Source organism: Accipiter gentilis, chromosome 8 (genome assembly GCF_929443795.1).
Source record: "Accipiter gentilis chromosome 8, bAccGen1.1, whole genome shotgun sequence".
NCBI classification, from domain to species: domain Eukaryota; kingdom Metazoa; phylum Chordata; class Aves; order Accipitriformes; family Accipitridae; genus Astur; species Astur gentilis.
In genome coordinates, this window is record NC_064887.1 from 38,490,968 (window position 1) to 38,517,436 (window position 26,469).

The 26,469-nt window shown below is 46.1% G+C and overlaps 1 protein-coding gene across 11 annotated transcripts in view; it reads left to right on the forward strand.

The window, feature by feature from the left end:
* The window catches only part of PIP5K1C (phosphatidylinositol-4-phosphate 5-kinase type 1 gamma), a 50,533-nt gene that overhangs the window by 5,128 nt on the left and 18,936 nt on the right, over positions 1 to 26,469 (forward strand). For all 11 annotated transcript variants that reach the window (XM_049808699.1, XM_049808704.1, XM_049808708.1 and 8 more), the window contains 5 exons: positions 19,467 to 19,498; positions 21,800 to 21,886; positions 22,190 to 22,320; positions 22,945 to 23,062; positions 25,033 to 25,185. In XM_049808699.1, coding sequence (XP_049664656.1) covers positions 19,467 to 19,498; positions 21,800 to 21,886; positions 22,190 to 22,320; positions 22,945 to 23,062; positions 25,033 to 25,185 — 521 coding nt within the window. The remainder of the gene's footprint in view (positions 1 to 19,466; positions 19,499 to 21,799; positions 21,887 to 22,189; positions 22,321 to 22,944; positions 23,063 to 25,032; positions 25,186 to 26,469) is intronic.

Sequence of the window (26,469 nt, forward strand, 5' to 3'; positions counted from 1 at the left end):
CTCCCACCAGCATTGCGGGGACAGAGCTGCTGGTTGTGTTGCTTGTGGGAGATGCTCCCTCTTGCAGCCTGGCTGCGGGAAAGCAGGAGCCAAAGCAGGTCCTGCCCTCCCCGGATGGTCTGATCCCATGGGTGCACCCTCTCTGATCTCCCCCAGAGCTTGTTGTGCTGGGGGAGCTGGCAGGATCAGCAGTATTAAGCAGGCTGCAGCTTTTGAGGCACGCTCTCTAGACCCTGGGAAGTTTAAAGCAGAGACCTTGGCACCTTCTTTTCTCTAAGATGCATGTGCGGGGAGAGGGGTGACTGTGTATGTTTGAATTCATAAATAGCAGCAGAGCAGTAGAAGGCCTAGGTGGGGTTTTTTGTTTCCCATTAAGTCTTTCCAGGTCTCTAACCAAAATTTCTGATAGTCCCCTTTAATTTGTTTAATAACCCAGTTGACGGTGTCACTTTCCTTCAGCTATCTCTCAAGCTGTTGCCTTCTAGGCCTGCAAGCTGGGTTGCCTTGTGAATGTGCCCAAGAACAGAATTTCTTAGTCATGTCAGACTGGACGTCTGTGATCACGTCTGTGGGGACAGGCGAAACTATTTTTAAAGCATTGTGCACGTGCAAAGCCCTAGTTGTTTGTGTGAGTTCCCAATAAGTAGCTACTATCAGGGCAATACCTCTGTGTGGTATTTCACCATTTCTAAATCCATCTGTGGCTGGTGCAGAAACTCAAAGGAGCAAAATATTGTCATTTTCTGTAAGTCTTTGGCAAAGCAGAATTCCTGGCACAAGCACCCTCTCTGCATTTGCTGCCGACTGATGGTGCACCGATCCATGTTCGTCCAAGAAGCAAGTGCAGCCACTTGCATTTTCTTCTAATGGGAAGGATGCTGTAATGAAGATGTGTGCCATGCTGAGCCTCTGCCTGCACAGGGCTGCCCATCCGTTCTACTGCATGAATGCACTCATGGCAATGAAATGACAGGAGCGCAGCAGAAAGGTAAATCAAGGCACTGCGAGGGACCGGAAACAAAAGGGTGTTTAATGCTGAAATGAAACACCGAAAGCACAAAAGAGGGTCGTGTAGAAAAACCAAACTCATGGCCTGTGTGAAGTGAGTTTTGTCTTGATCCTTATCAGCACTGATGTTCTCAGCAGAGCAGCCTGGTGTTGCTCACCTACCCGCCTGGGGAGCTGCATGCCGAAAGGAAAAGCATCTGCTGGTTTTCCCAGGCTTTCCACCTCCTCCCCAGATAACTAGCAGACTGAGCCCCTGGAAGGGGAGCCTGGCCTCTCCAAGCAGCCCTAGAAGAGCCAAGGCTAATAAGGTAATGTTGGGGCTTTTCCTTCTTTAGGTAGGTCTTAGAAATACTCTGTTTTTAAACAGCCTGGCACTTGTTTGTTTGAGTTTTTCAGTGTTGCCAGTAGCTGAGTTAACCCCAGGACTTTCTGGGAAACATTTTCTGTAATTAAAAAGCTAAAAGTGATCAGAGCAGCTTTTCTGTCACTTTGTCTCTTCTCACCCACATATTTAAGCAGAAAATGCTGTCAACCCCTAATTAAGCGTCGTCTACTTCCATCATGTGTTCTTGTGGCTTCCCCAGCTTACGTGTGGGTTTTTGCACTGGCTTGCGGTGAATAACCCAGGCTGAGTCAGAGTACGTGCTGTGGCAGCGAGGAAATCTGGAGGCTGCAACGCATTCGGTTGCCCCAGTGTTCACAGCCTGTCCGATGCCACTGGTCGCTGCTAACCGTGACTTGTTTCATTGTCTTGCAGCACTGTCTTTCACTTTCACACTTGTCTTTCACTGTGTGAGTTAGCCCCTTTGCTTCTCTTCCAGCTTTCTTTGAATACAGCAAAACCACCACCTTTCCCTAATTCTGTTTAAAAAATACAAATGCCTAGAGAATCAGTGTGTAATGTGAAGGGTTCTCTTACATAACACAAAACCAGGCTGTAATAATTGATATTTGAAGAACAGCAGCATTATTTTATAGCGTGGAGGTTGTGTATTCTGTACAGTTGCATCTCTGGAAAATGTTAGAAGAGCTGTCCCTCTGATAATTGCATGGCTTTGCAGCCATTAGATCTGCAGTTGTAGAAAATGAACCTCGCAATGTCCGATCACTGCCTGTATGGTTTGCATTCAGTGTGAGGAGTGTAAAACGCTTTGTAGACTAATCAAGAGGGCACAGTCCTCACCTCCTCTGTAATTAGCAGAATCTGCATGTTCTCTTTCCAGAAATTGCTACTGGAGAGGGTGGGGAAAGACCTCCTGGGAGAAAAGAGAACTTGGAAACTGGCTGTTTGCTTCTCTGGTATTTACACTGTTGCAGACCTGCCTGTTGCACCAGTAGTGTTTGGAAAGGAAGAGCGCATGTTCCGGTAGCACACCTGTAGCTGCTCTGGCTGCACAAGGCACTTGTTGATCCAGCAAAGGAAACCGGGTCACGGCTCGGGGTTTGTCACAAGACCGGCCTCGGCAGATACACTGCCGCTTCTGAAAGGGCCTGAAGATTAGCTGAGCATGGGAACTCCACACGCAACAAGTTGATGTCTTTGTTCTGTGTGAAATAGCTCAGTCTCCTGAACTTGGAGGAATTAACGGATTATAAGACAAGGGCAGCTTTGCCTTGTTTTTAGTCATTAAAATGTAGCAGCGCGCTGTTGGGACAGTACTGTTAGTGACGTGGGCTGGTGCGGAGATTGGTACCGGTCAAACTCCCAAGTAGCTCAAATGCTGCTTCTCACTTTACTGTATAACATTAAATCTCTCCCAGCCGTGCAAGGGAATGATGTTTAATTCGGCTTCTGCCTTGTGCTCCGGCTGCCACTGTTAAGACTTTACTGCTTCTGTGTTCTGGATTTGCAGTGGTCCCATTGGTGCCTGCAGTAGCTGTTGCTGAGCAATGCTCTGGCATGGGGCTTGGTGGCTCCTGCAAAATTAGTTCTCTGTGCTTTGAGGGTCCATGTAGCCAGAGTACTTAACTCTTCTTTTAAACTCGGTGATGCTTTCTCTGATGAAGCTCTGTCAAACTACTGACTCTTCAAATTCTCTGTGTTCCTGTGCCATGGTAGACACCTCCTAATTTCTTCTCCAGAAGATCTGGGAGCGCATCAATCTCAACCAGCACTGAGCTCCCAGAGGAAAGGCAGCTCATCAGCAGAGGAAGGGGAGTGCTGGGCTGGGAGCCAGTTGGGTCCCTACTCTTTCACTGAATTTAGTAATTCAGAGTAATTCCCCAGCTGGTTTTTTCCGCTTTTTCTGTAGGAGGCAAAGAGATCTGCTGCTTTTGCAACCGGGTGGCTGAGTTCATGCAGTCATTTGGCTGGGATGGTGTTGGAAGCCTGCCCTTAATGTAACTCAAACTCTGGACACATCAGGATGCTGCCCTTCAAAATGGGCGTCTTGAATGTGTCAGACCATGCTGGTGACCATGTAATGATTCTGCAAGAGTAGAATTAGTCAAGATTATTTTGCCCTTTCATTTGCTGCCTGGCAAGATGTTATTTAAATTGCCAGTTACGCTTTTCTTTTCTTCCCCCTGGAGTTTGCCATTCTCAGTTGCCGCTTTATATTCTGTCACTCCAAGTAAGTTAAGGTTCAGATCTCCAGTGGCTGAGATGGCCACTGAGATCAGTGAAGCATAACCTGATGGAGTTGGACTGACACAAAAAATGCACATAATCTCCATTAAAAGAGAATCGTTTGCAAAGTCAGTCTCTTGTGAGTTCAGGCTTGATAAACAAACTTACTTTCTGCCTCCCTGGTTAAGGCTGGATGCACTTCACCTCCATGTGTGCCACCTGAGCAGAGGGTGTCTTGCTCAACCCCATGTGGGGCAGGAAGAATAGGGAGGAATGAGGTAGGTAGAATAAAAGCAATGCTACCTTATATTTAAAGCATAAGTAATGCAGGTCATCTTAATCTGCTCTCCCTCTTCCCCTTCCTGCGGGATGGGAGAGAGTCCTGGCCCCGTGCAGCGAGGGCGACAGTGAGGTGGGACAACCTTCTCTTTACTGCTTTCTACATTTGGAGCATTTTGTGATCTTTGCAGGCTTTTCTAAAAAATAATAATAATTTAAAAAAAATCTCCAACAGTAGAGCAAAATAGTGTTTTTTTCTGTGCATTAAATGAATGGCTTCAAGGTGTTCCCAATTACTTTTCAGGGTGGAATTTCTGATTTGTGGGTGGAACTGGTTCTGTTTATTAAAGGGCAAGTTAACAGCATCCTCCTGAGCGCTTGGGTATTTACTTGGTTTTTCTCCAGTTGCAATTGGGCAGCAGTGCAGTTACAGTACTGCTTCAGTTATTGTGCGAATACCTGTATAAACACCTTTCTGATGCCAGTCCTTTCAGCCCTCCAGTGATTAGAGTTTGGTTCAGAAGGACTGTGTATGAATTTTTATTTTTCATTCAGGGCTGTATGAGCTCAGGTAATTAAGGTCACTTGGCACCACTCTGAGCAACTTGAGTGTTGGGAGCGATTTTGGTTGGCATGTTGATACAGCTCACGCAGGATTTGAAGCACTTGAGAAATATTTTTATGTAATTGGCAAGTTTTGAGAGATTCTGTGAAATCTTTCCAAAGCTCAAGACGCATCTCCAGAGTACTGCAAGGCTCGCAGCAGGTTGCTGTACCTTAAACCGGCCGATCTTACCAATGTGCACATCAGCAATGGAAACACTGACAGCAGTACCTACCGCTTCCTTGCTGTGTTGATACAGTTGGTAAGATCTTGGGGGTTACAACAGCTGAGATAAGACACAGGTGGTTTTCTGCTCTTGGAGCCTGCTCGGTTTTGTTACCACTTTGTCTGAAGTGGGTCAGCTTCTGGCCACCCAGAAGCTGGCAGCCCAACTTCAGCAAAGTGTCATCTCTAATGTCCGTTGATTTTACTCAACGTTCTGAAGATTTGAGGGATTGAAGAAAAATCCTCAGGCTTCGCATAAGGCATAGAAACACCAGTTTCCATTTTACAAAGTAAAATGAAGGTGATTAGCTGGAGTTTCCCATTGCCACCGGTTGGGTGCCCTGGTTTCTTCCTGCAGGATGCCCAGTTCTCTTCTAAGCGTAAAGCTGGGAACTGAAGTTCATGCTGGCTTTGTGTCACTGATGTCATTTACCGTGCCAGTTAGTGTGTGGAGAGTGAAGACTGATGCAAGGCAGAAGTGATGGTACTTCGCTAACTGCTCTAGAAAGACAGGGAAAATTTGCCCGTGTCTTAATGCTTGCTTGTTGTGTTTGGCGCTTTCCGTCATCTGGGCAGTAGTGCAAGCAAAATACTACCAAAGTCCCTAGTGTGGGCAGGATACAGCAGCTGATGACAAAGATGCTGCAGTAGTTTTCTTTCTATAGTTTCTCTGCACATCTGATGGACCAAATTTTGTGGATTTTTCAAGGCAAAATTGTCCATTACTGCATTTTTCAAAGAGAGGCAGCTGGCTAAAATCATCATCTGGCTGAGTGCTCCTTCCCTGAATGTGTGCCTGATGGCACTTCATGCAGTCAGTCACTCCATTTAGATGCTGATGTGAAACTTGGTTCTCTCTTCGATTTCTTGATTTCACAGATTCTGTCCATGCAGCCAGTTCTGCAGTGTGTGCATCCCCACGCCAAGAGGAAGGTGTAATGTGATGAGATGTCCTACGCGCTGCCGAGAGGGCAGATGTAATACCTGAAACTGCTTGTCTTCTCTTTAAATGTCACTTTTAAATGGGTGTCGTCTTTAAAATGACAGTTTTCCTTTCTGTATGTATTTGGTGCTGCTCTCGCCATCTGTCTGGATGCATGTTGACGGGGGCAGCGTACAAAATGGCATGGAATTTGCTGGCAGAAATGCAATCTATAGAGATGTAAAATAGTCCCTAACTTCAAAGCTGGAACAAAGACAGCAGAAAATTATACTGTCTTGAAGCTGTACTTGTCAACGTTAAATGACATGCTCTTCAGTTACGGGGGAAACACTTCACTAGGTAGAATCCAGAAATAAGGCAAAGTTTTTCAGTTTGGCCTAACAGGTGGTGATTATTTGTGGGTTTAAATAGCACATGTTATGGGGTAATTTTTGTGTTGGTAAGGACTGTTTGTTCAGTGATCAGAACTGAAATCTGGAAGGCTAACAATTGCGTTTGCTTAATTTACTACTTATTTTTCTTGTAATGCTAACTTATGTTACAAGATAAGTTTTTTCTAGGGAGTGCATATTGTGCTGCATTTTGTAGCTTTTGATATGCATACTGTTTTTTTTTAAATTCCAGGATACTTCCTCTTAAACCGGCATCTCTTCAGGCTTAAATTAATTTTGATGGAAGAGAAATGATGACATAGTCTTTCTCCACCTTAGTCTCAGAGGGTTGGATGTTTGTTTTCATTTCAGTATTAAGTAGGAGTCACTGGTGGATTAACTATCTAGGACGCTCTTTTGAGAAGGAGGCTTCTAGACTGGTAATGCCAGAAAATGCTTGTTAAAGAAAATGAAAAACTGAAGGAGTGAACATGGTGAAACTGCTAATTGCTTCTGCGGCTTCTTCGCAGGCTGGCCCCATGCATTTCCTGTGTATAATTGCAATCTTCACTGCAGCTCCCTTGCAGAGAGCCTCGAAGTTCTGATAAACATGGGTCTGTCTTTAAAACAAAGCAAAAAGACTGTGTACTTTGTCAGACAAGACAGTTATATTTCAGTTAAAGACAGCAATTGCCTTATCTGTTTCACTTTGCTATAATAGACCCGATTGCCCATTCTACACCAGATGCAGAGCTGGCCAATACAGGCTGCTATCAAATTGAAGACCCTCCTGAGATGAAATGCTGGTAATGGACTACTTGTCAGGACTCCATCAGCTGTGAAGAATGTGGTAATTTGGGAGGATCTTCATTTAATACATGCAAGCTCTGGTTTTGTGTTGGTAGGATGGCAATGTGTGAGCTTCCATGAGGTATTGAGATTGAAGGTTTATAACCGATCTCAGAGAGATGCTATGGCTTCCCTAACTCACAGGTTTTAAAACACAAAGATTGGTTTTATTTTGAATCTTTTTTCTAAACTGAAAACTAGGAGTGCAAGAAGGCTGGAACTGACCAGCATCAAGAGCAAACTAGAGGAATGAGGTGGGTTTTTACAGTATCTGAAGAAATGAGATTTAAATGCAAGTTTTTCTGTGAGGTGGGATGAAAAACAACTTAATCTGTGAGGGTCAGGTGGGGTGAAAAACAAGTTAATCCAAGGCCTGTGGGAGGGAGGGATAAGGTGTGCCTGAATGGCAGCTGCTCATCTAAAGGGAGAAGGAATATATTACAGGCAGTAGTGGCAAGTGCTGCCTCTTACTTAATGTTTTCTATTAGAGCTCCTGCTTTTGGTTGCTTTGACTTGCCAAGATAATGGTCTCCAAATGTCCTTAAAGGCCTGGCTGGCCTTTAAGTTCTGGCAAAACTGATGCACCCATTTTGGTGAAGAGGAAGCCAAGAAGTATTGCCCCATCCAAAACTAGAGAGCTTGGTCAGGTCCATCCTTAAATGGCGTTGCAGTATCTGTGGGATGGTTCTGCTTCATCAGACCTGACTTTTTCTCTTCCCATGGAAAGCCATTGGCACCTGACTGCTCTAAGCCTTCTAATTTCCATTTTTCTGTGCTTTGTAAAAATAACTCACCTGTTAAAATCTCCCTGCCCTCACTGGTGAGGCTGGAGGAGCCCTGCTGCTTGGTGGGTACAGATCTAGAGGCTTGAGCCATCTGGCCTGGAAGAAGATTACTGGGTTGGGAGCCAGGAAATGTAGAGTTTAAGCCATGGGACTTCCCATGTCAGCCCTGTGTGTCTTATATTCCCCATTGAGAGCTGTTACGTAGCTTTGGCCAGTGTTACCGCACGCTTCTGGCTCTCTTCTCCCACCCCGCAGCACATGCCACCTTCATAATACAGAGAGCCAGCAGCTACCAGAGGGGACACCTGACGAGAGGCTGGGTTTTCCTCCTGGGGATGCTTTTCAGTGTGAACGTATGATGTTTGCGTGCCTGGCCGTGGCTTCTGTTTCTCTCCAAATGCAGGAGCAGATTGTGCTTTTTCCCCTCTCTGCAAGTCAGTGTCAGTGTGCATTTGGCTGATCCAGCCTTGTGGTGTTATGGTTCAGGGGAGCTACTTCGTTTCTGGTTTTATTAAAGTCTTAGCAAACAGTATTAAAGATCCTGTGAGATTCTTCTATGTAGTTCAGAAATGCTAGACTGAAGTTCACTTAATGCTGCTGTCTTAAATTACTTTATTCTATACCTGTTCTACATAAGGCATCCCCAGTTTCTCCTTGTGTCGGGCAGATGTTGAATAAAGCCCTGAGAAGGGCTCAGCAGTTAAGTTCCTTACAGTTCAGGACTCTGTTTTAGGACCTGCGAGACCCGAAGCTGTTCCCAGTTGCACCTCGAGCTTACAGAGTTACATCAATGCACGCGTATGAGCCATGTGGCCAGACAGACTGGGCTCTTTCCAAGATGGTCACTTCTCTTTGCAGCCCGATGTTCTTCAGTTGTAGCTTTCTGTGCTTAACGAATGCCTTTCCTCTTCCACTCTTTCAGGGAAGCAGGGCTGCTCTGAAACCCACAACCTAAGAGCTAGGAGCTCTGGAAAGCTGGGAAGAGAGCTGACCCAGCTGGCTGTGGTTCAGCTCCATGGTAACTTGTTTTCTTTCACTTAGCAACAGTCTGCTGTCAAACACATCCTAGAAACCACAAAATCACTTTAGAAAAAGCTTGACCACTCCTATAACACATGCAAGCAGTGTAAGTGTAGGATACAAGGGGTAAGCGCAACACTTGCCCGGTGCACAGCTCGGCAATGACCGTGGTCTCTGTTTTTCTGAATCCCAAATGGTGCTGCTTGCAGAGGGGCCTGTGGCTGAACTGGGTATGAATGTGTGTGGCAGCCTTTGGGAAAATACTGCCAGAAATCTGAAGTGTCCTCAGTACCCGGGGTGCCTTCAGGAGTTTGGGGATGACCAGTTCTGCCTGGACAGCACTTTGGGAGCCTAAGTGCTCTTTCAGATTTTGCTGTTTGTTCTTTTGCATCTTTAGTTAGGACATGTACCTCTACAGAGTCCGGAGCGGAGCTTGCTCCCAAATGAGTAAATAAATGGACATAGCTGTACGTGGTTAATAGAAGTAATAAATGCCTGGCTCAGCCTCCAAGTGAAAATCCTCCAGGCTGGGTTGGAGAAGCTGTTTTACTGACCTAGCTTTTGAGCAAGCTGCAGATCTGTGCCAGAAAGAGCCTGTCCTTCAGCTTGTGGTTACCTGTATCGGAGGCAGCTCTCTATGATCGTCAGTGTAATGCAACTGAAACATCCTTGTAGCTCAGCACAAGCACCAGGTTGTCTCTTCCTGCCATCTACCTGTGTCTCACCGGTTTATATTTCCTACTAAGAGCTCTAGAAGTGTTTTTAAAAATCTCTTTATTTTTTAGGTAACTTATTTTCAGCTAATAGCTGAGTCACTAGCTGCCATGCTACAGCCAGGATCCCAGGGAGAGAAGAGATTACTTGCTGAAACTTTGAGTTACGATTTTTGGCAGCACACTTCATCTTTTGAGCTTGTTCTGCCATGACTTGTTTTGTTCCATCTGTTCAGGTGCCTTTGTTAGAGCTAAGCAGGAGCATCCGACTGGAACGCTCTAGTGACAGAGAGCAGAAGCGGCCTTAACAAAGCTAGTGGGAAAAGAACACGTTGTGAGCAATAATTTAAATTTATTCTTAACCTACAGCCCCCCACGCCTTGTGGCAGTAGCTTTTGCCCTAGAGGTCCTTCCTCAGTCTCACAACACAGGTACATGGTCTGTCTAGAGCTGCTGCTGCTGCAGGGGATGTTTGCTTACAGAGCCCCAGTGGAAGAAAGGAGGACTGGAAGCTTGGTACCCCTCCTGGGTACTAGCCCCCTCAATCTGGGGGAGAGAGGAGGTGTTGGCATGTCCAGAGAGGGATAGGATCCATCTGGAGGAAAGGATTTGCAGTAGCTGGGATGGATTAAGCAGAGTTTGCTCCTAAAGAGCTGGCTAGCCCACACTGCAACTTGCTCTAGGGTTTGGATGGGTTGTACAAAATCTGTGTTGCCTGTGCAGGAAGAGGGTGCAGGCAGCGCGGGTGGTAGGGTGCTGTGATGAGGACAGAGGACACACTGATGGGAAGCAGCAAAACACCAGCCAGACCTGGCTTTCTGCCACGTGTGAGTCGGGGTAGTTAATTTTGAATGAGGCCAAGAAATCTCTGATAGCTTGGTGCCTAACAAGCTCAGATGAGACATGCATGCAGCCTGGAGAGCTTGAATTTCTAGTTGTTACGGCAGCAAAAGCTTCGGGTTATTTAGAAGTAGATCTCAGACAAAGATGTATCACTGGTCTGCTTTTCCTATCATGTCTTTTTAAGTTTATGTTTTTAGTGGGACCTGGTCAACTTGAAAACTATGTCTGAATTGCATAGAGGGCATGCTCTTTGAGGGGCTGTATCACAAACCCATGCTCTAAAAATAGGTCCAGAAATTCAACCTGATGCTTTTGCCTTGACATCTGTTTTTGAAACAGGTAGAAGTTACAGACGTCCCTCACCTCCTCTCCCACCCAGATCCTGTCCTCAGCATTGCGATGCAAATCTCTACATACATGTGCATGTTGCAGTGTTGTCAGCAGTATGCATAGCAACCTGGAAGTGTTTTTTGAAGGAGAGTTTACTCAACCTGATGTGAACAGCCTAGCAAAAGGACTTGATATCCAGTGACGCATGTTGTATGCGACCCCATTCTGAAATCCCCTTTCAAGTCTTCAGTGTTTAAGCACCCTCGGAAAATCTCTGTCAAGCGACATTAGCAAGAGCGGAATTAAATCTTAGAGGATTTAGCCGAGCAGCTTTGGCTACGGAGTAAATCAGGAAATACCCCACTCATTAAAAATCCAGGTGCGTCTTCAGGATGACTTGTGAAGGGTGGCCTGCAGACAAAACAACTGTTTTCCCTTTGGAGATTGCTGTTGGTTGGGATGCTAAGCTCCCACAGTTTTAAAACTATGGTAACTTCTGTATATCCTGATATTGTGGTGGGTGGTTATTGTGAAACTTAAGGTAGATTTCTTTATGTGCTGTGACTGTAGAAACTGGACTTCAACACATCTTTTAGAAGGTCAGAAAATGGAAAATTCGAGGAGGTGGATATCTTTCTTGAGTTGCGTTCTTCTATTTTAATATAATTCAGTCTGAGAATAATTCTTGATGGTGAATGGGTGAGGGGAGCAAACTCTCTGTGAAGTAACATCTATGGGAAGACACTCTTAAATGGTGGAAGCGATAAACAATCTGACCCATCCCTCCTGGATCAGAGGTGCTGACTTTGTTTAGCCACAGAACCCTCTGTGAGAAAGGGCTGAGAGATAAAATAGGGGGGATAGTTTGTCACTGTCTCATATAGCTTGCAATCCGGCACACTTTGTATCTGCTGTGCTTGTTCCTACAAGCAGCTTGAATGATTTCTTTGACTTGCCAGTGCTCTCCCAAGACAGGTTGAGATCCTTTGGAGGAATACCCAAAGAAGCAATATTGTAAAGGGAACCAAGCTGATGTTGTGCAAAGGCATCCTCCTGCTCTCTAGTTAAAGGGGTTTTGCACTCTCAGTAACAGTATCTTGTGCTATTTATCAGCTTAAGAAGTTTGGGGTTGGCTGCTTTTGAAGTCACCCTTTTTCCAGCCACCAATTCCTTGTTCCATGCCTGGTACCAGCCTTGCAGGCATCCTCACAGAGACAGCAAGTTGCAAAGGGTGCTTGCAAAGGTCGGATGGTGGAGAGCCTCCAGCAGCGCTAATCCCTACCTAGCTGGGAGGTGCTGAGGTCTGACGTTAAGCCTCATGCAGCTAAAGCACTGAGCCATGCCACACTGCAAACTTTATGTATTTGGGGCAGAATAACTGCTCTGGCAAGCAGTGTGTAACCTCAGATTAATCAGCTTGCACTTCTCCCTCTTTTATTAGTGGCACTTGGAGAATAGCACAACGGAGGATGCAGCTGAGCATCCTTTCCATGCACAGAGGTGGGACATTGCATGTGTTAAAAGTGCTGAATCCTGCTGCAGGAAGGGGGATAGTGATGTTCAGTAAACAAAGGAGGGAAGTGAATTCTGGACCAAGCCTTCGGAAAGCTGTCTTGTGCTGCTCTGACCTGGGGTTGGGAAACAGCTCTCTGGGACCTTGTGGCAGCTGAAAACTCCATCTGAACACACAGAAAGAGTCTCAAGGGCTGCCTGGGGTCATGCACTACATTCAGGTCCCTGATGTTTTTGCAAGGCAACTAGAAAGGCAACAGGAGGTTTTCTGTCTTCTCGCTGGTGAACTACAGCTCTCCCAGCAGCCAGGAGATGCTCCAGTGAGCTGTGTCGGTGGGTAGGGACCCACTAGTAGGGGATACGAAGCTTATCCTACCCCTGAGCAACTAGGGAGCAACTAGGTGTTGCTTTAGCTCCTCTAGATAATTGTGAGGAATGTGACTTCAAAGTCCTTCAGCCTTTCATGGCCTCTCTAAATTGGCGTCGTGGTTTTAATGTGGTGCCACTGTGCCTGGATGTCGTCACAGGCACAGAGGGCTGGCTCTGTCCTGGAGAGGTTATGCTTCCTGCTGCGATGTTTGCTGTCTCTAATTAATCCTAATCAAGCTTTGCTTTGAATTCTGGTAGATAGATTGGGACTCGAAGGTTGTAATAAAGAGAGAAGCCAGAGGCTAGGAAGAGGCTGGTGACCCTAACACCACTGCCAGGGTGCCTGACCTTGGGAGCATCTCACCCTTCTGCCTCCGTTGCCCACACGGGCAGCGCGCTCGGCCACTCTGGACGTGCCGGGGAGCGTGCGGTGTTCCACTCCGCAATCCTCCTGTGACTGGCGGTGTGGAAGGGAGCAGGAACACTGTGTTCAGATAAGACTGCACCTTTCCCATCTAGCAGATGTTCGCCTGAACGTCCCACTGGATTGCATAATTACAGAGTTGAACGTGGAGCCGAACGGCTGCAGCCTTTTCCGCTACTGGGTGTCAGCTATTGTGTGCTCCTCTTGATGAGATTCTTGTTTTGCTTTTTTGTCGGCTGTGTCACACGGTTCGGGCTAGGCGCTCCGAAATTGTCCTTTTTTTCTACACGCAGCTGATCCGAGACAAGAAAACAAATCAGTTCTTTTTAAATTTCATTTCCCTGGTCTTGTCCTGCTCATTCCTCACTGTAATTGGGCTTCTGCGCTGTAAGTGCTTTTCTGGTGAGTTGTCAAGGAAACGTTTTAGCATGGTATGTCCTGGCTCAGCAGTGTGGCTCCCTGAGGAGGGCTGCACCCAGGATGTGGTCCCGCACCTGCAGCTGAGGGAGGAATGTGTTAACTCCCCGCCTTCAGCTTCAGCTTCTGCCCTGCCTCCTGAGCTGGGATAAATAGATTTATTTCTGAGGCAGAAAGAGTTTCTGCATAAAAAGAAAATAAGCTGATAGGTGCTTTTACTGCAGAATCATCCCTTTGTGGCAGTCCCTTGCAGTTCTGATGCTCCATAAGCTGGACGCTTTGCTTTGAGTGGCCCTAGCTGGGCTGTATAATACAGGGTTTAAACTGATCCCTGGGGTAGTGCTGGCAAGAGAGCAGCGAGGGCAGTCCTGGGGTTTGGGGTTCAAAACCCTCAAGCAGAAACCTGGAGGGGGTGGCTGGGGCAGGACTGGGTGTAGGGCTCAGGGCAGGCTGGGGGGCTCCCTGCCGCCCGCCTGTCTCAGGTTAATTGAAGAGCTCCTAGGTAGAAACTGCCTGGGGTGGTAAGGAGAGAGCAGCTGTGTCACTGCTGTCGAGTAGGTATCACAGCGGTGCCCCGAGGGCCCATCTTACCTAGCCGGTACATTAAGCTCTTTCCCTTAATTTGTACAAGCTGTGCCATTCCTTTCCCGAACGAGTTTATGCTCAAACAAGACAAAGGCCGTGGGAGAAGAGTGCAGCCCATAGAGTTGGTGCAGCAGAGCATGGTTTACAAATGTCGTCTTCCCTCCCCAAAGTGGAGGTGGTTCCTGTGTGCTTGAAACGGCAAAACGAGGCACGGAGCTGGTGTGGGCGGCGAGCGGGAGCAGAGGACAGAGAGGAGAGCAGGGCAGCCAAGGTGGGATTAAACGGGATTACTTCTCTCTGGCTGCTCCTGGTAGTCCAGTTTGAACACTGCCTGGTGGTGCCAGCATTTCCATCTGTCTGCAAATAACTGCTGGACTTTTGGATGGTGACTAAACTGTCCTGAGGAACATGGAGCTCCCTGCACTGCAGGTGCATTGAAGCAGGGTCTCTCCTCCCCCTTGCCGTGCTCGCTCGTAGGGATGGAGCGAGCCTTGCTCGAGCACTGGGCTGGACGGGACTAACTGGTGGAGAGAGAGAGAGTTTAGGCAGTGTTCAACCAGCATGAGTTTTGTGTAGATGATCCCAAAAATCATTCGTTCGGTCAACAAGTGCTCCAGGGAAAAACAGATACATTTTGGTATCAAAGCTATATGTGGATTCTATATAACAAGCAGGATTTATCTCAGATTGCTTTATTTCCTTATTTCTTCAAGCTCTCCAATGGCAGAAGCAGCTCTCCGTGACCAGGGTGCAGAGCAGTTGGCTACGGCTCTTTCTGCCCAGAGATGCTGCACTTAAGGGGGGAAAAAAACCCAAGCTTTTTATTCAGTATTGTGGCTTACTTGATGTTTCTCACCCTAATCAAATTGTGTTGTTTTATGGGAAGAAAATGTGTTTAATGATCAAAAGTAGGTCATCCTGGATGACTGGGAAGGGCAGGTTGTAAACAGCCGCCTTCTCCAGGAGGTTGCTAAGAGTCCAGCTTCTGCTCCTTGTTGTGTCTCCTCCTCTCTAATGACTGCCCTGGGCTGCCTGATCCTGTGTGCTGCTTGCTGGGAGCTGAAGCCACACATTTCAAGTGCGAGAAGAAATTCAGAGGTTGCTTTCTGGCCTTTCCCTTTTGATACGGCCTGATGCTCGTGCCAGCTCCTCGGGAAGCCCCGGCTGGCTGCCTGCGCTGGTTCCGATGCTGCTTCTCAGCTGAGACATGTTTTCTGGCATCTTCTCTGAATTGCCTTCCCCCACACCCCCTTAATTTTAATTTCTTTTTATCAGCAGTCCCTTACGGGAAGTAACAGCTGTCTGTTTTGATGGATGCGTTTCATTTCCAGCCTTTCTCTCTGTATTTCGACTGCAACACATCTGTCTGCTACATGTGTATAGCCTTTAACTTTCACAGCTTGTGTCTTAGCACTCTGTTTCTTAATGCTTTTGCACATAATGCATTGACCAGACCAGGCTGCATTTAGAGTGGTCTGATCAAACAATAAATTGTAGCATCCTGGTTGCAGTCTTCACCTCCTCTTATTGTCTAAATGGTTGCTCAGGTGTGTCACGTTGTCTTGTTCTCGATGGAATAAGTGTAAAATTAGATCCAGACCTCCTTCGGTGTGCGTATGACTTGTCAGAATTTCACAGCTTTCTAGCAGGTTATGCTGGGTTAGTATTAAATGTCAATTTTGCAAAGGCTGCTGTCAGCTCAGTAGTTTAAAAACAAAGAACAAATAAAAAACCCCAACAACAACAAACGTAAACTGCTGGTCCAGCGCTTTTGGAGAACTGTACTTTGAAAACTAGCCATGTTTGATTGCAATTGCTAGTGCCCTGACTGAGAGTGAGTGACAGATTGCAAGTCTCTAGTATGTTGTGGTTTTGGAAGGGTCATGTTGGTACAGCCTTCACCTGAAGAGCTTATGTGGTGTTTATATTCTAACATATTTTTAGTTGCAGTCACATTGTATATCTCCTTGTAAACACTTTATTAAAGTGAAGCTTTTATTAAAGGTGCATCATCATCTCTGACTGGAGAAAGGAATCTAGATAAATCTACCAGTTATTCAAATTTGCTTTGACTTCTCTAGAGCATCCTAAAGCATCAAATATTTATAATTTATAAACGTATGTGTGTATACATCTGTCTTACAAAGAAGACTTCTTTATTAGATCTTAAACAAGGCTTCTGCTGGATGTTTGTAAACTTCCTTAAGAAATTCCTTTTCAGTGGTTAGAAGCCTCTCATGGCTCTTTCTGGGTTTATAACAAAGGGGTTTTGCTAGTCAACTTAGTTTTGAGAGATCTGAGTGACTTTTTTTCCCCTTGATTAGTTTTAAAATTTATTCTCTGAAACTTGAAATTAAAATTAAACTTGAAACCTGTGTCTTTAACTTAAACTCATTCTAAGTTGTGGACAGCAAGGCAGTATTTTCTGGTTTTCACGAAGTTTGTTTTTAAGCCCAAAGATTTGAGGATTTGTTGTTGTTGTTGTTTTAAACTTCTTAACTTCTGATCACTTGCATTTCTTTAATGACAGCATCTAGAGAGGCAGTGGGCTGGAGAAGCCGAGGGAGCTGCTCTGATCCCAGCCCTACACCATTTTGTGAGTTCAGATGCGCCAGTGAGGCTGGCTAACAAACCTGGTAAAGATGAGGGTTTCCTTTGTGAGTGGGAGCCGTCCTGCTGGCTTGTGTTGTGCTTTGCTTGCTGGGAGCAAGCAATCAAGCATGTGTAAATGGGCATGAGGGGCCTAAAAAGGTCTGAACACAAATTTGTTGATGCAATATATCACATAAGAGGAGAAATGGGTTATCTCATGTTGTGTAGGTTTATGTTCCACTGGTGTGGTAGAGCTAAAACTCGAGAGTCATTTTCTATGTCGGACAGTAAATGTGCAGAGTGTTTCCAGGAGTAAATTCATCCCTGTCCTGCAAGGTGTCAGCATTGTGGCAGGGATGGACAAGCTGGATGCGGCTGTGAATAGGGAGGCATATGAAAAAAACAGATGTTAAATCAGAGATGAGAATTGCTGAATCCTACAACCGAAGCGTTAATTTCTGAGGCTCCAGAGGAGCTCAAGCGTTGGGATAGGGTCGACTCAAAGCTGTGCGCAGATGAGAAGAGGAACTGAAGGCAGCAGGTCAAGCGTGCATGAAATGCACTATCAAACCCTGGCACGAGCTGGAGGCAGGGCAGAAAGCTGGGGTTTCATCCCGGGGTTCCCCTTCCAGAGCCGCTCCTCATGTTTCTGAATACACCCTCGCTAAGCTGCACCAAATCGGATAAGAATCATTTCAATTAGCTTGTTAAGTGTTGAAACTTCCCGTAGCAGAGCTCCTGTTCCCCACAAACCCAAGTGCTGTCTCTCGTGGCTGTATAACCCCTGAAGCTGGAGTTAAATCAGTTTTTGCAAGGCCATCTGTCAGCTTGTTTGAGATGAGCACAGCCGAGTGCTGTGCACTGAGTAGCCAGTGGAAGATTTTTTCATTTTCCGCCTAGACAAGTTGATTTTATAAAGCTGATTTGGGGGGGGGGGGAAGTGGGGGTTGGGAGGGAGATTTTGTTGGTGATGCTCTTGTTCACCTGAGGCATCGTTTCTCCTGGAGATCCGCAGTTCCTTGCCTCTTGTACCTTTCCTTCGTGTGGGCAGTTGGTGTTGATTCCACGTTTGGTACGTGTACAGCAGCAGACACTTAAAAGCTGGGAATGAAAGCGGCTTGTGGTAATTATCACAAAATTAAAGATAATCTCCTGCTCTGGAATTGTGACAAAGTGCAGAAAAGAGATTAGTGCAGCAGGAGAGCGGTCGCGGCCGTGGCAGGGAGAGCGTAGTCTCCCTGGCCCCCGGGGCCCTCTTGGCCACATTGTGTTCCCAGCCATTTCCAGCGGTCAACCTGGAGCAGCGTTTGCCCCTTTGGGTTCCTCTGTGGTCTTGACTTGCTGCTCCAGCTCGTGCCCTGAAAGTTCATTAGCCAAACGCTTGCTTAGTGCCATATTTCCTGCTCCCCTGGCCATTGCGGGGCTTTCTGCTGAATGATCATAAAATTGCATTGTCTTAGGCCAAAGAACTGATTTTTCAGTGCAAAAACTGATGCGGAGTTTGAGCTAGTGGTGGTCCTCTGAGCTGCGTGCTGGTGCAGTCCCAAAGAGCTGGAGGGAGTGAGGGGGTTTCACATCACCCATCATGTGCAGCGCCCACCCGTGTAGGTGACAGCCCCGTGGCTGAGGGGTGCGCAACCCGGGTGGGTGACGGAGGGGACCTGCTCTGCGCTGGTGAGGGGTTCCCGCTCCGCTCACCTCCAGTCCTCCTGCTTGAGATGGGATTGTGTGATGCAGCTCGCACAGAGGGAGCAGGACTTCAGACCTTCGCTGCAGTCCTGTGATTCTGTTTCTGATGCAAAACTTGGGCGCTAGAGAGCACAATTTAAAAACAGTGTAGATATCCCGCTTGGATCAGAGGACTTGCGCGCCGGCAGGCAGTTGTGTAATCCACCCATTGCCCTCAAGTGGGGAGAAGTTGAGGGCTTGGAAGAGCCTTTCTTCTCCACAGCCAAAACTCTCAAGCTCTACTCAAAGTTCTCTTGTGAAATTAAGCCCTTTCTAAAGGATTGTGGGTTGCTTAACAACCTGTGCTTGTAGAAATTCTTCAGACAAGAGCAGGGAGCAGCAGACCCATACCTGGAAACAGATGGCCTTAAATCTATCACTTGGATTTGTGTTCTTTGCTGGTGGGCTTCACTCCTAATAACTGGGCTCTGCATGCAGAGGTGGTTGGGGAGGTTGGGGAGCTGCCTTGGCAGGGGATGTTGTGCTGCTGGGATGGGGTGAGGAGGTCGTCTTAAGCAGCTCTTGATCCTTGTTCGTGGCGGCTCTCCAGAGTCAGCTGGGCTGGAGCTTGTGGTCCCATGCACGAGGTTCTCAGCAGGTCAGCAAACACCTCTTGGGGCTGACGGCAGAGGAGCCGGTTCTCATTGTTGCCTAAAAATAAGAAGCTCCTTGCAAACTTGGGCTGGTGCTAGGAAATGGAAAGATGGCCTCATGTTAGGGGAGGGTTGGGGCCTGTGTCTCCAACTCTGATTATATATCTAAAAGCTTTAGGCAAAATCCTAATTTCTCACAAGTTCACTGTAATGGAGTAATGGTGGCTTCTCCCAAAGGCAGTGGTAGAGATAAATGATGCATTCATTTTTGCGATATATTTGGACATCGGATTCTATAAATAGATTCAATTATCAATACAGCTTGTCAAGTGCCTTCTGAGTGGCTAGAAAGCAGCTTCATAAGTGTCTCTCTGGGCTTCTGTATGTAACCGACTCTTCAGTGTAGTGTGGACCTATTACTTATGGTGCAGCAGGGATTTACAAGAATTCTCTTTACTGAAGCCTCTAGGAAACTTTATTGCTAGGAAAAATTGTGCATCTTTGTGCTTCTGAGTATGAAATTGTTTGGGTCACCCCTATAACTTCAGACTCCTGCACTAGTGAAACTGAAAACTGAACAAAACCAGCTGCTTTAAAGGCTTTCCAGCTTGCTTGAAAGAGCAAAGCATTAGGCTATTTTCTCTTTTTAGTTGTTGTTTTTTTCTGATGTCTCTACTTCTACTGATGCTCTTCCCTTCTCTCCTCAGGTCTGGCACCGAAGAAGGCAGCCATCACTGAGGTGAGATGTATAAAGCTGGCCTTTAAAATTCTGTGTTGAGAAATGAGAACACAGAGCTCTAGAAGACACTTCTGCCTGACTGTTTTGAGCAAAGCCTGATTTCAAAAGACATTTAAGATTACTGCAAATTTGATATCTGTTATTTGGGAGAAAGAAAATTAGTGGCAGGTCTCTGGATGTGAAGGGATTATGCCCACTACATGGCCAGTTTTAGCTGTGTGATCCATGATGTCTGTAAGTAAGTGTCTGAGGGCATCACTTCCACACGAGAACCTGAAGGTAATAAATGGAGAATCCATGTATTGGGCATCTCCAGGGCTCTGTGTTGGGTCTCACCCACTCCTGGGAGCAAGTCAAGGAGGCTGTAATTTGTGAAGCCATAAAACAGGGGAACATCTCGAGGGACTGATCCTCTCACACATAATCCAGGTTGCAGGTTGCTGAATCACTGTTACCTTCTGGAGCAAAACTCTTCACAGTTGGCAGCAGGGAATCTAGTAGGAGGATCTGTGCCTGAAAGCTGTTCCCTGAAGCCCACACTCTTGGTTTAGGGCATCATGTTCATGTTTTTGTTTGATCTAATTTTCTGACATACCCCTTTACTCACCTGGGATGATGAGCATTTTATACACGAATAGCAAAATCTTCCCATAAAACTGCTAGGAATGTGACACTTGATTCTTTCTTCCCTCCCTCCCCAGAAACATGCATAGAAGGAAGTTCAACTTCTGTGAAATGTGATTGTTTGTTCAATGCACAAATAGCCCCACTTTTTCTTGCCCTGGAAACACAGTCACAGGTAGAGCAAGACACTGTGGAAGAGACTTTTGTTACTGCATTTCATGTGATGGCAATCTCTGAACCAATACCTGTGTCTGTTAATTGCTTTGAGAGGATGATGATGAGCCATGTGGTGAGGCAGGACGATACAGCTCAAGCTTGCGTGTAATAGGATCCAGCTTGTTGGTTAGAAGCTGCAGGGAAAGGATAAGCTGTACTGATAATCACGACTGCTTGGAGAAGGAGTATTTGGAAGCAAGCCTGGCTGTACTAAATGTTTAAAACAGAGTAGGAAATAAGATTTTTGAAAGTGAAATCAGACTGCCCCTTAATACCAGAAGTACAAGCAGTTTGACCAGAAATAGCTGCAAGCTCTTGATTAAAAGCTAAAACACAAAGAACTTCTGTAGTCTGAACAAAATTATACATTGTCTGCTGTAGACATCAGTTCTGAGACATGGGTCTGTGTGGCACTTGAGAGGGAGAGATATAATATTGTCACTGGGGAAATGACCTTGGATCTCTCTGCATGCTGCTTAAAGGAACATCCAAAGCCTGGCTGTTCTTTCATGTAACAAACCCCTAAATGTCGCTGGTGGCTCACCAGCAGTTTTAGCTGTCTGCTGGGCTCTGCAATCTGTTGGGGTGGCAGGAGAGCTGGGGAGTAGGTGAAATGTTGCCCTGTGGCAGAGTATAGAGGCCCTACACCTGGGGTTGCAAAAGGAGCTGTATTGAACTTCCAAAACATCGGCTTGTTAAAGGGTGCAGCCACAATCTGCTCCCTCCTGGACTGGCAAAAAAAAAAGGCCCAGGCAGACTCAGAGGTAGAAGAGGAGGAGAATGGGACAGGAGTAGGTTTGTTCTCACTCTGAAGTGCTGGCAGTCCTACAGTGTTTCTGTAAACTCTTTGCAAAACTTCAGGAAGAGCTGCTATTGCAGTTTACCCTGTGTGGGCTTGTCCTTTGAATTGTAAACAAATGAGATCTCGCTTAAATGGATTATCTCCATGTGAATGCAGGAGTGGGGCTGTGTTTTCCCTGTTACCTGTTTCTGATTTCTGCAGTGAGGCATGAGGTATTGGTATGACACCTGAGGGCATGGGATTTTTAAGAATAAACTTCTCTTACTGTTTGATTTAATACACCACTATTTTAAATCAATGAGAAACTGCAGTCAAGCAATGGGGGAATCTCGGCAGCTGGGAAGCAAGCAGATCTTTCCTGAGCTCAGCATCTTTGCTCAGAGCTCTGCCCAGTTAGTACTGAGGGTGTCAGATGGAGTGGTTGGGTATTCTAACTCTTCTTGGCTTGAGGGATGGCTATATAATTCAAACAGCCTTGTTTAAAGCTTGCCAGCACCAGTTACACCTGTTTGCACTCTGCAGATTTTTCTCCAGTGGTAGAGAGCAATCCCTCTGTCCTTTACAACTGTGATAGTGTGGTTGTGCTGGCGCTGCTCTGCTTGTTCTTGTCTGCCAGGTCAGCTTCTGTTCTGGGCTTTAGCCGTGCTCTTTCATTGCAGGGACCATCGCTACCGGGACAGCCTGGCCAGGGAAAGAAGATAGGTCATCGAGGCGTTGATGCTTCTGGTGAAACCACCTACAAAAAGGTTTGGATTTGTGGAGTGGAGAGTGGGAGCTATGTGTAGGTAGCAGGCTGAGAAGAGAAATTGGGGCCCAATAGCTACCAATCTGATTTAGATTTTATGCAGCACCCCTGTACTGCATAATCTTGCAAATGGCAAACCTGGAAGCCATAATCCATCTCTTCAGCAGGTGGTTGAACTTGTTTAGCAGGTTGTAGTGTCCGAGATGACCCCACAGAAGTCATAGACATGGCTGTATTGTAATATAGGGGATGTTATTGTGATAATCTGCTGTGAAATGCTCACTGACTGCTCTTTTTCTGCCAGACCACCTCATCCACTCTGAAGGGGGCCATCCAGCTAGGGATTGGTTATACTGTCGGCAATCTGAGCTCCAAGCCAGAGAGAGATGTCCTGATGCAGGACTTCTATGTCGTGGAGAGCATTTTTTTCCCAAGGTAAAGAAGACAGGGGAAACAAAATGAATGGACGAGTTATTTCTTTTCTTTTCCTCTCACTGATTTTTCAAGAGAGCTTCCATCTGTCTTTAGTTGGATGCTCTGAATGTTTTAAATGTGCATCCATTCCATACCAACATAACAGTGGAAAGTGTTAGATTCTGCAATACGCTGGCTTGCAAGAAAATACAACGTAAGATGCAGTACTATATGCTTCAGTTCGTTAGCTTCCTATGTGCTTTTCTTTCTACCTGTCTAGAATTTCTTCCACAAAATTATACCATGTTTGAGATGGAAGAAACTCATTCTGGGAGCTCTTTAACTCTGTGAATAAACAAAGCTCATAAAAGCTTAAATTATCTGTGTAAATATATTCTGCTTGGCAAGTGGTTGTTCCTTGCATTCTTTTGAAACAGGTTTTGGCAGATAATTTAAAGCCTATTTTCCTGTTGTCCTGCCACAGAAGAAAGGCATTTGTTGTTGTTGTTGTTGTTGTTGTTGTTCATAAGATGTCTTTCTGCAAGGCTCAATTTATCTTAAATATACAGTAGCCTTGATGTGACTGTGCATATCTGGTGAACGGTAATACAGAGGCCCTGCTCACGTAATGTCTGTTTTGTGCAGCGAAGGAAGTAATCTCACCCCAGCTCACCATTACGCTGACTTCAGGTTCAAGACCTACGCACCAGTGGCTTTTCGGTACTTCCGAGAACTCTTTGGGATTCGTCCAGATGATTATTTGGTATGGATATATTTTTGGATTTCTCCTGTCTTTCCTCCTTTATTTGAGATGGTCTAGAGTAATGCAAGAAATTTGCCCCTAAATCAAGGGTGTCAGCAATTCTTGCCTAAAAGGGACAGAAAAGAGTTGAGGAATTTTTCTGATCCCAGCAAGAAATGGGAAGAGGCTGTGGATTTTGGGACTCTGTTCAGGTTTGGAGGAGATCCAGTGATGGTCCCAGCAAGACCAGCACCACTCAGCCCAAGTCTTTGTTTGCTAAGAGGTAGCTGCTAGCTTACACTGGAGGGAAAGGAAGTAATCTGCCTACAGTGTGTGCTGCGTAAGCTATGCAATGGGGTTCCCTCTCTGTTGCTTGTGGTGACAATAACTTACTGTGTTTACAAGCAAAAGGAGTTGTGTTGTGCTGGGTGCAACCCTGTAATGTCCCCTGGGGCTCTGAGGACAAAGATGGGAGTTTTTCCTTGTGTACTCACTCAAGAGCTATGTGAGTGTAGTTATTTTAATCATCTTACAAAGACAGAATAAAATACAGCTTGTTCTCGTGCTCAGAAAGCTCCTCAGAGCTGGAAAGGCTGTTTTTAAAATACATAGTAGTATAAGCTGTCAGGGGTTGGAGTACACTGGGGTTGAATTTGGTCTCTTGCATGTATGTGACATCCTGCTCTTTAGAAAAGGACATTTGTTGAACCGGGGAAGGGAACACCACATCCAAATAAGTGCATGCCTTCCCCCTTTTTTAATAGCCCTTTTTTTCTGACTTCACCTGTAGACGGGGGTAATCGTAGCTGAACGCCTACCAGTAGAAGCAAATCTGAGCCATTGCATGGTTTGACAGTAACAGTGGTCCCCATCTGTGCCATCCAAGATAATGCTGGCTGATTTAATGAGTGGTTCAAAACTTGGGTGAGGCAAAGAGCCTGCCTCAGTTGCAAAGGTCACAGCTCTGATTTGTTGCTTCTGTTTCCCCTGATTCTCTCTTGCCTGCCACAGCAGCAAACGCTTTTAATTATGCATGAGATAATTAACTTGATAAAGTCTTGGATCATTAATCTGTGCAGGGCTGAAAGCTGTTTTCAGTATGTAATGATGAGCATTTAATTTATTGCTCTGATTATGTCCCTTACATACCCTACCTCCCTCTCCTCATCTTACCTCTTGCTGTGACAGCTCTGATGTGATACTGCCCTGAACCCACTCGACCTACGCAGTTACCTTGGGGTTGGTACCTAGTTGCAAAGTGCACGTGTGTGCTTGCACTTTGTTCTTTTTTTTTTTTCTTTTCCCTGCTGCTAGGCATGTCCTCATTTGAGGACCTGCTGTTTGCATACTGATGTCTAGAAATGTCCTCCCAGTTCGCTTCCTGATGCAGTACCCCTCGCTGTGCTTACACAGCACTGATCCCTCTTCTTGTTTGGACACCTGGTCTAATACTTTTCATGTGTTTCTAGCGGGATTGAGGGGGCGAGATGTAGCTGTAAAAATCCTCTGTAACAGGGGAGCACAAGGCCAGAGGAGGCTGCTGAGAACAGCCAGTGCATTGTGTTCCCTCCAGCATGGTGATACATGGTACCCTGAGCTGACTGTCTTGTCTCTTAAAATCCTGTCTTTCCGTCTGCGCTTGCAGTAATGTGCTGAAAGAAGCCTAAATGTGATATGTGCACAATGGGAAAAGATAAGATGTCATTATGAAGCCTGGATATTACTGAAAGCAGATGATTAGCTTGATTCTGAGCAGTTGGGATGCTCTGAACTGTAATCTCGGTCTCTAATTGTCAATTCTCCATCAGCTTTGCTGCTTAGACCTAACCTATAATGAAAATAGTTCTCACTTAAGCTTTGCTACCCCTTAATCTCACAGGGAGACAGCGTGCTGAGGAAAGCCTTCAAGGGCGTAGAACTCAATGTGCAATGACTGAGGGCTAAACACATCTCTCTTTTTTTTTTTTTTTTTTTTTTTTTTTCCTTCCTAGTACTCATTATGTAATGAACCTCTGATAGAGCTGTCGAACCCTGGTGCCAGCGGCTCCCTCTTCTATGTCACTAGCGACGATGAATTCATCATAAAAACTGTGATGCACAAGGAAGCTGAATTCCTACAGAAGCTCCTTCCTGGCTACTACATGGTGTGTATCACCCAGCACCTTGGACCTGACTTGGCTTTGTCGTGGCAGCTTTTCTGTCCAAAGCATCACACAGGGCATGTCTTCCCCCTGCGTTTCTTGTGGCCTGCCCACCCTGTGCCAGGGACAATGTAAGCAGTGTGTCACAAAGCCAGTCCCAGAAGCACAGATCCTGCCATTTATTTGCAAACTCCATGGGTAAACTTGAGGCAGATAATTGTGCCGTAGCTTGTAGACATGTTCTGGCCTGAAAATGGCTTCCCAGGTGTGTGTTTCTGGGTGTCCTTTTCCCAGCACTGGTTCATTCTTCTTTGCTTAGCACCATGCATCTGCCTCAGCCTGGCTTTGAGGATGGCTGTTGATTGCAATAACACAACCACCTTGGTTTTGTGGGAAAACCACTGCTGTCCCTGGATATCTCCCACGTCTGCTCTTTAACAGAGTTACTCTGAAGGCAGTTGCTGGTTGTCCTGGCTCTTGGTGGCTGCAGTACCAAGCTAAAGACTCCCAAAGTCTTTAGCCAGCTTTGCACATCCAGTCTGCTGCAGATAGTTGTTGCCTAAATCTCAGGGCTAGCAAGGCAATATATTGAGACCCACAGACTTGCATGTGGTGACAAGTAGTAAATCAGAACCAAACCCGATGTTTTGGCATGTAACCCAGGAGCTGTCTCCCTGCGTAACTGGTGAAGTGTCCAGCCCTACAGATGAGGGCACTGAAGTTCAGTTAGAACCACCCAGGGATTTGTTTGCCGTGGAGATGGCGAGGAGAAGGTGATGGCAAGCGATGTTAATGCTGCCCCATCTGCATGCATGTTGCAGTGGATTTATGTGATCATAAGCTGTTTTTATGGAAATACTTGTCTTGCTCAATATTTACCGGGGAAAATTTGTCAAAGTGAGACAGGGTCTTGGGTGTTTGTATATAACTGACAGCCAGTGACAGTCAAATTCCTGGACAGGATGAGCTTTCTTGGAAAGCATTGCCTATTACCTAATGTACATAGTAAATCAGGTGGAGGGTTTTGAATGGGAATGGAGTTGCACTGTTGTCCTGAATTCTGTAGTTGTCCTGTCTAGCAATCAGTGTAACAAGTTAAACTGAACTTAGCTGTCTGGTGCAGAGTTATGTGCTTACTTGTTGTAGCATTCCAATGTTTGTGGGTTACTGTGGTGCTAATACATGATCTCTCTACTGTTCTTGGGAAACCCGTCTGGTGTAAAAGAAGTCAGTGGAAAGGAAACAGAGTGGTTTCATCCTGAGTTACTTTAAAGCTGGGCAAGTGCT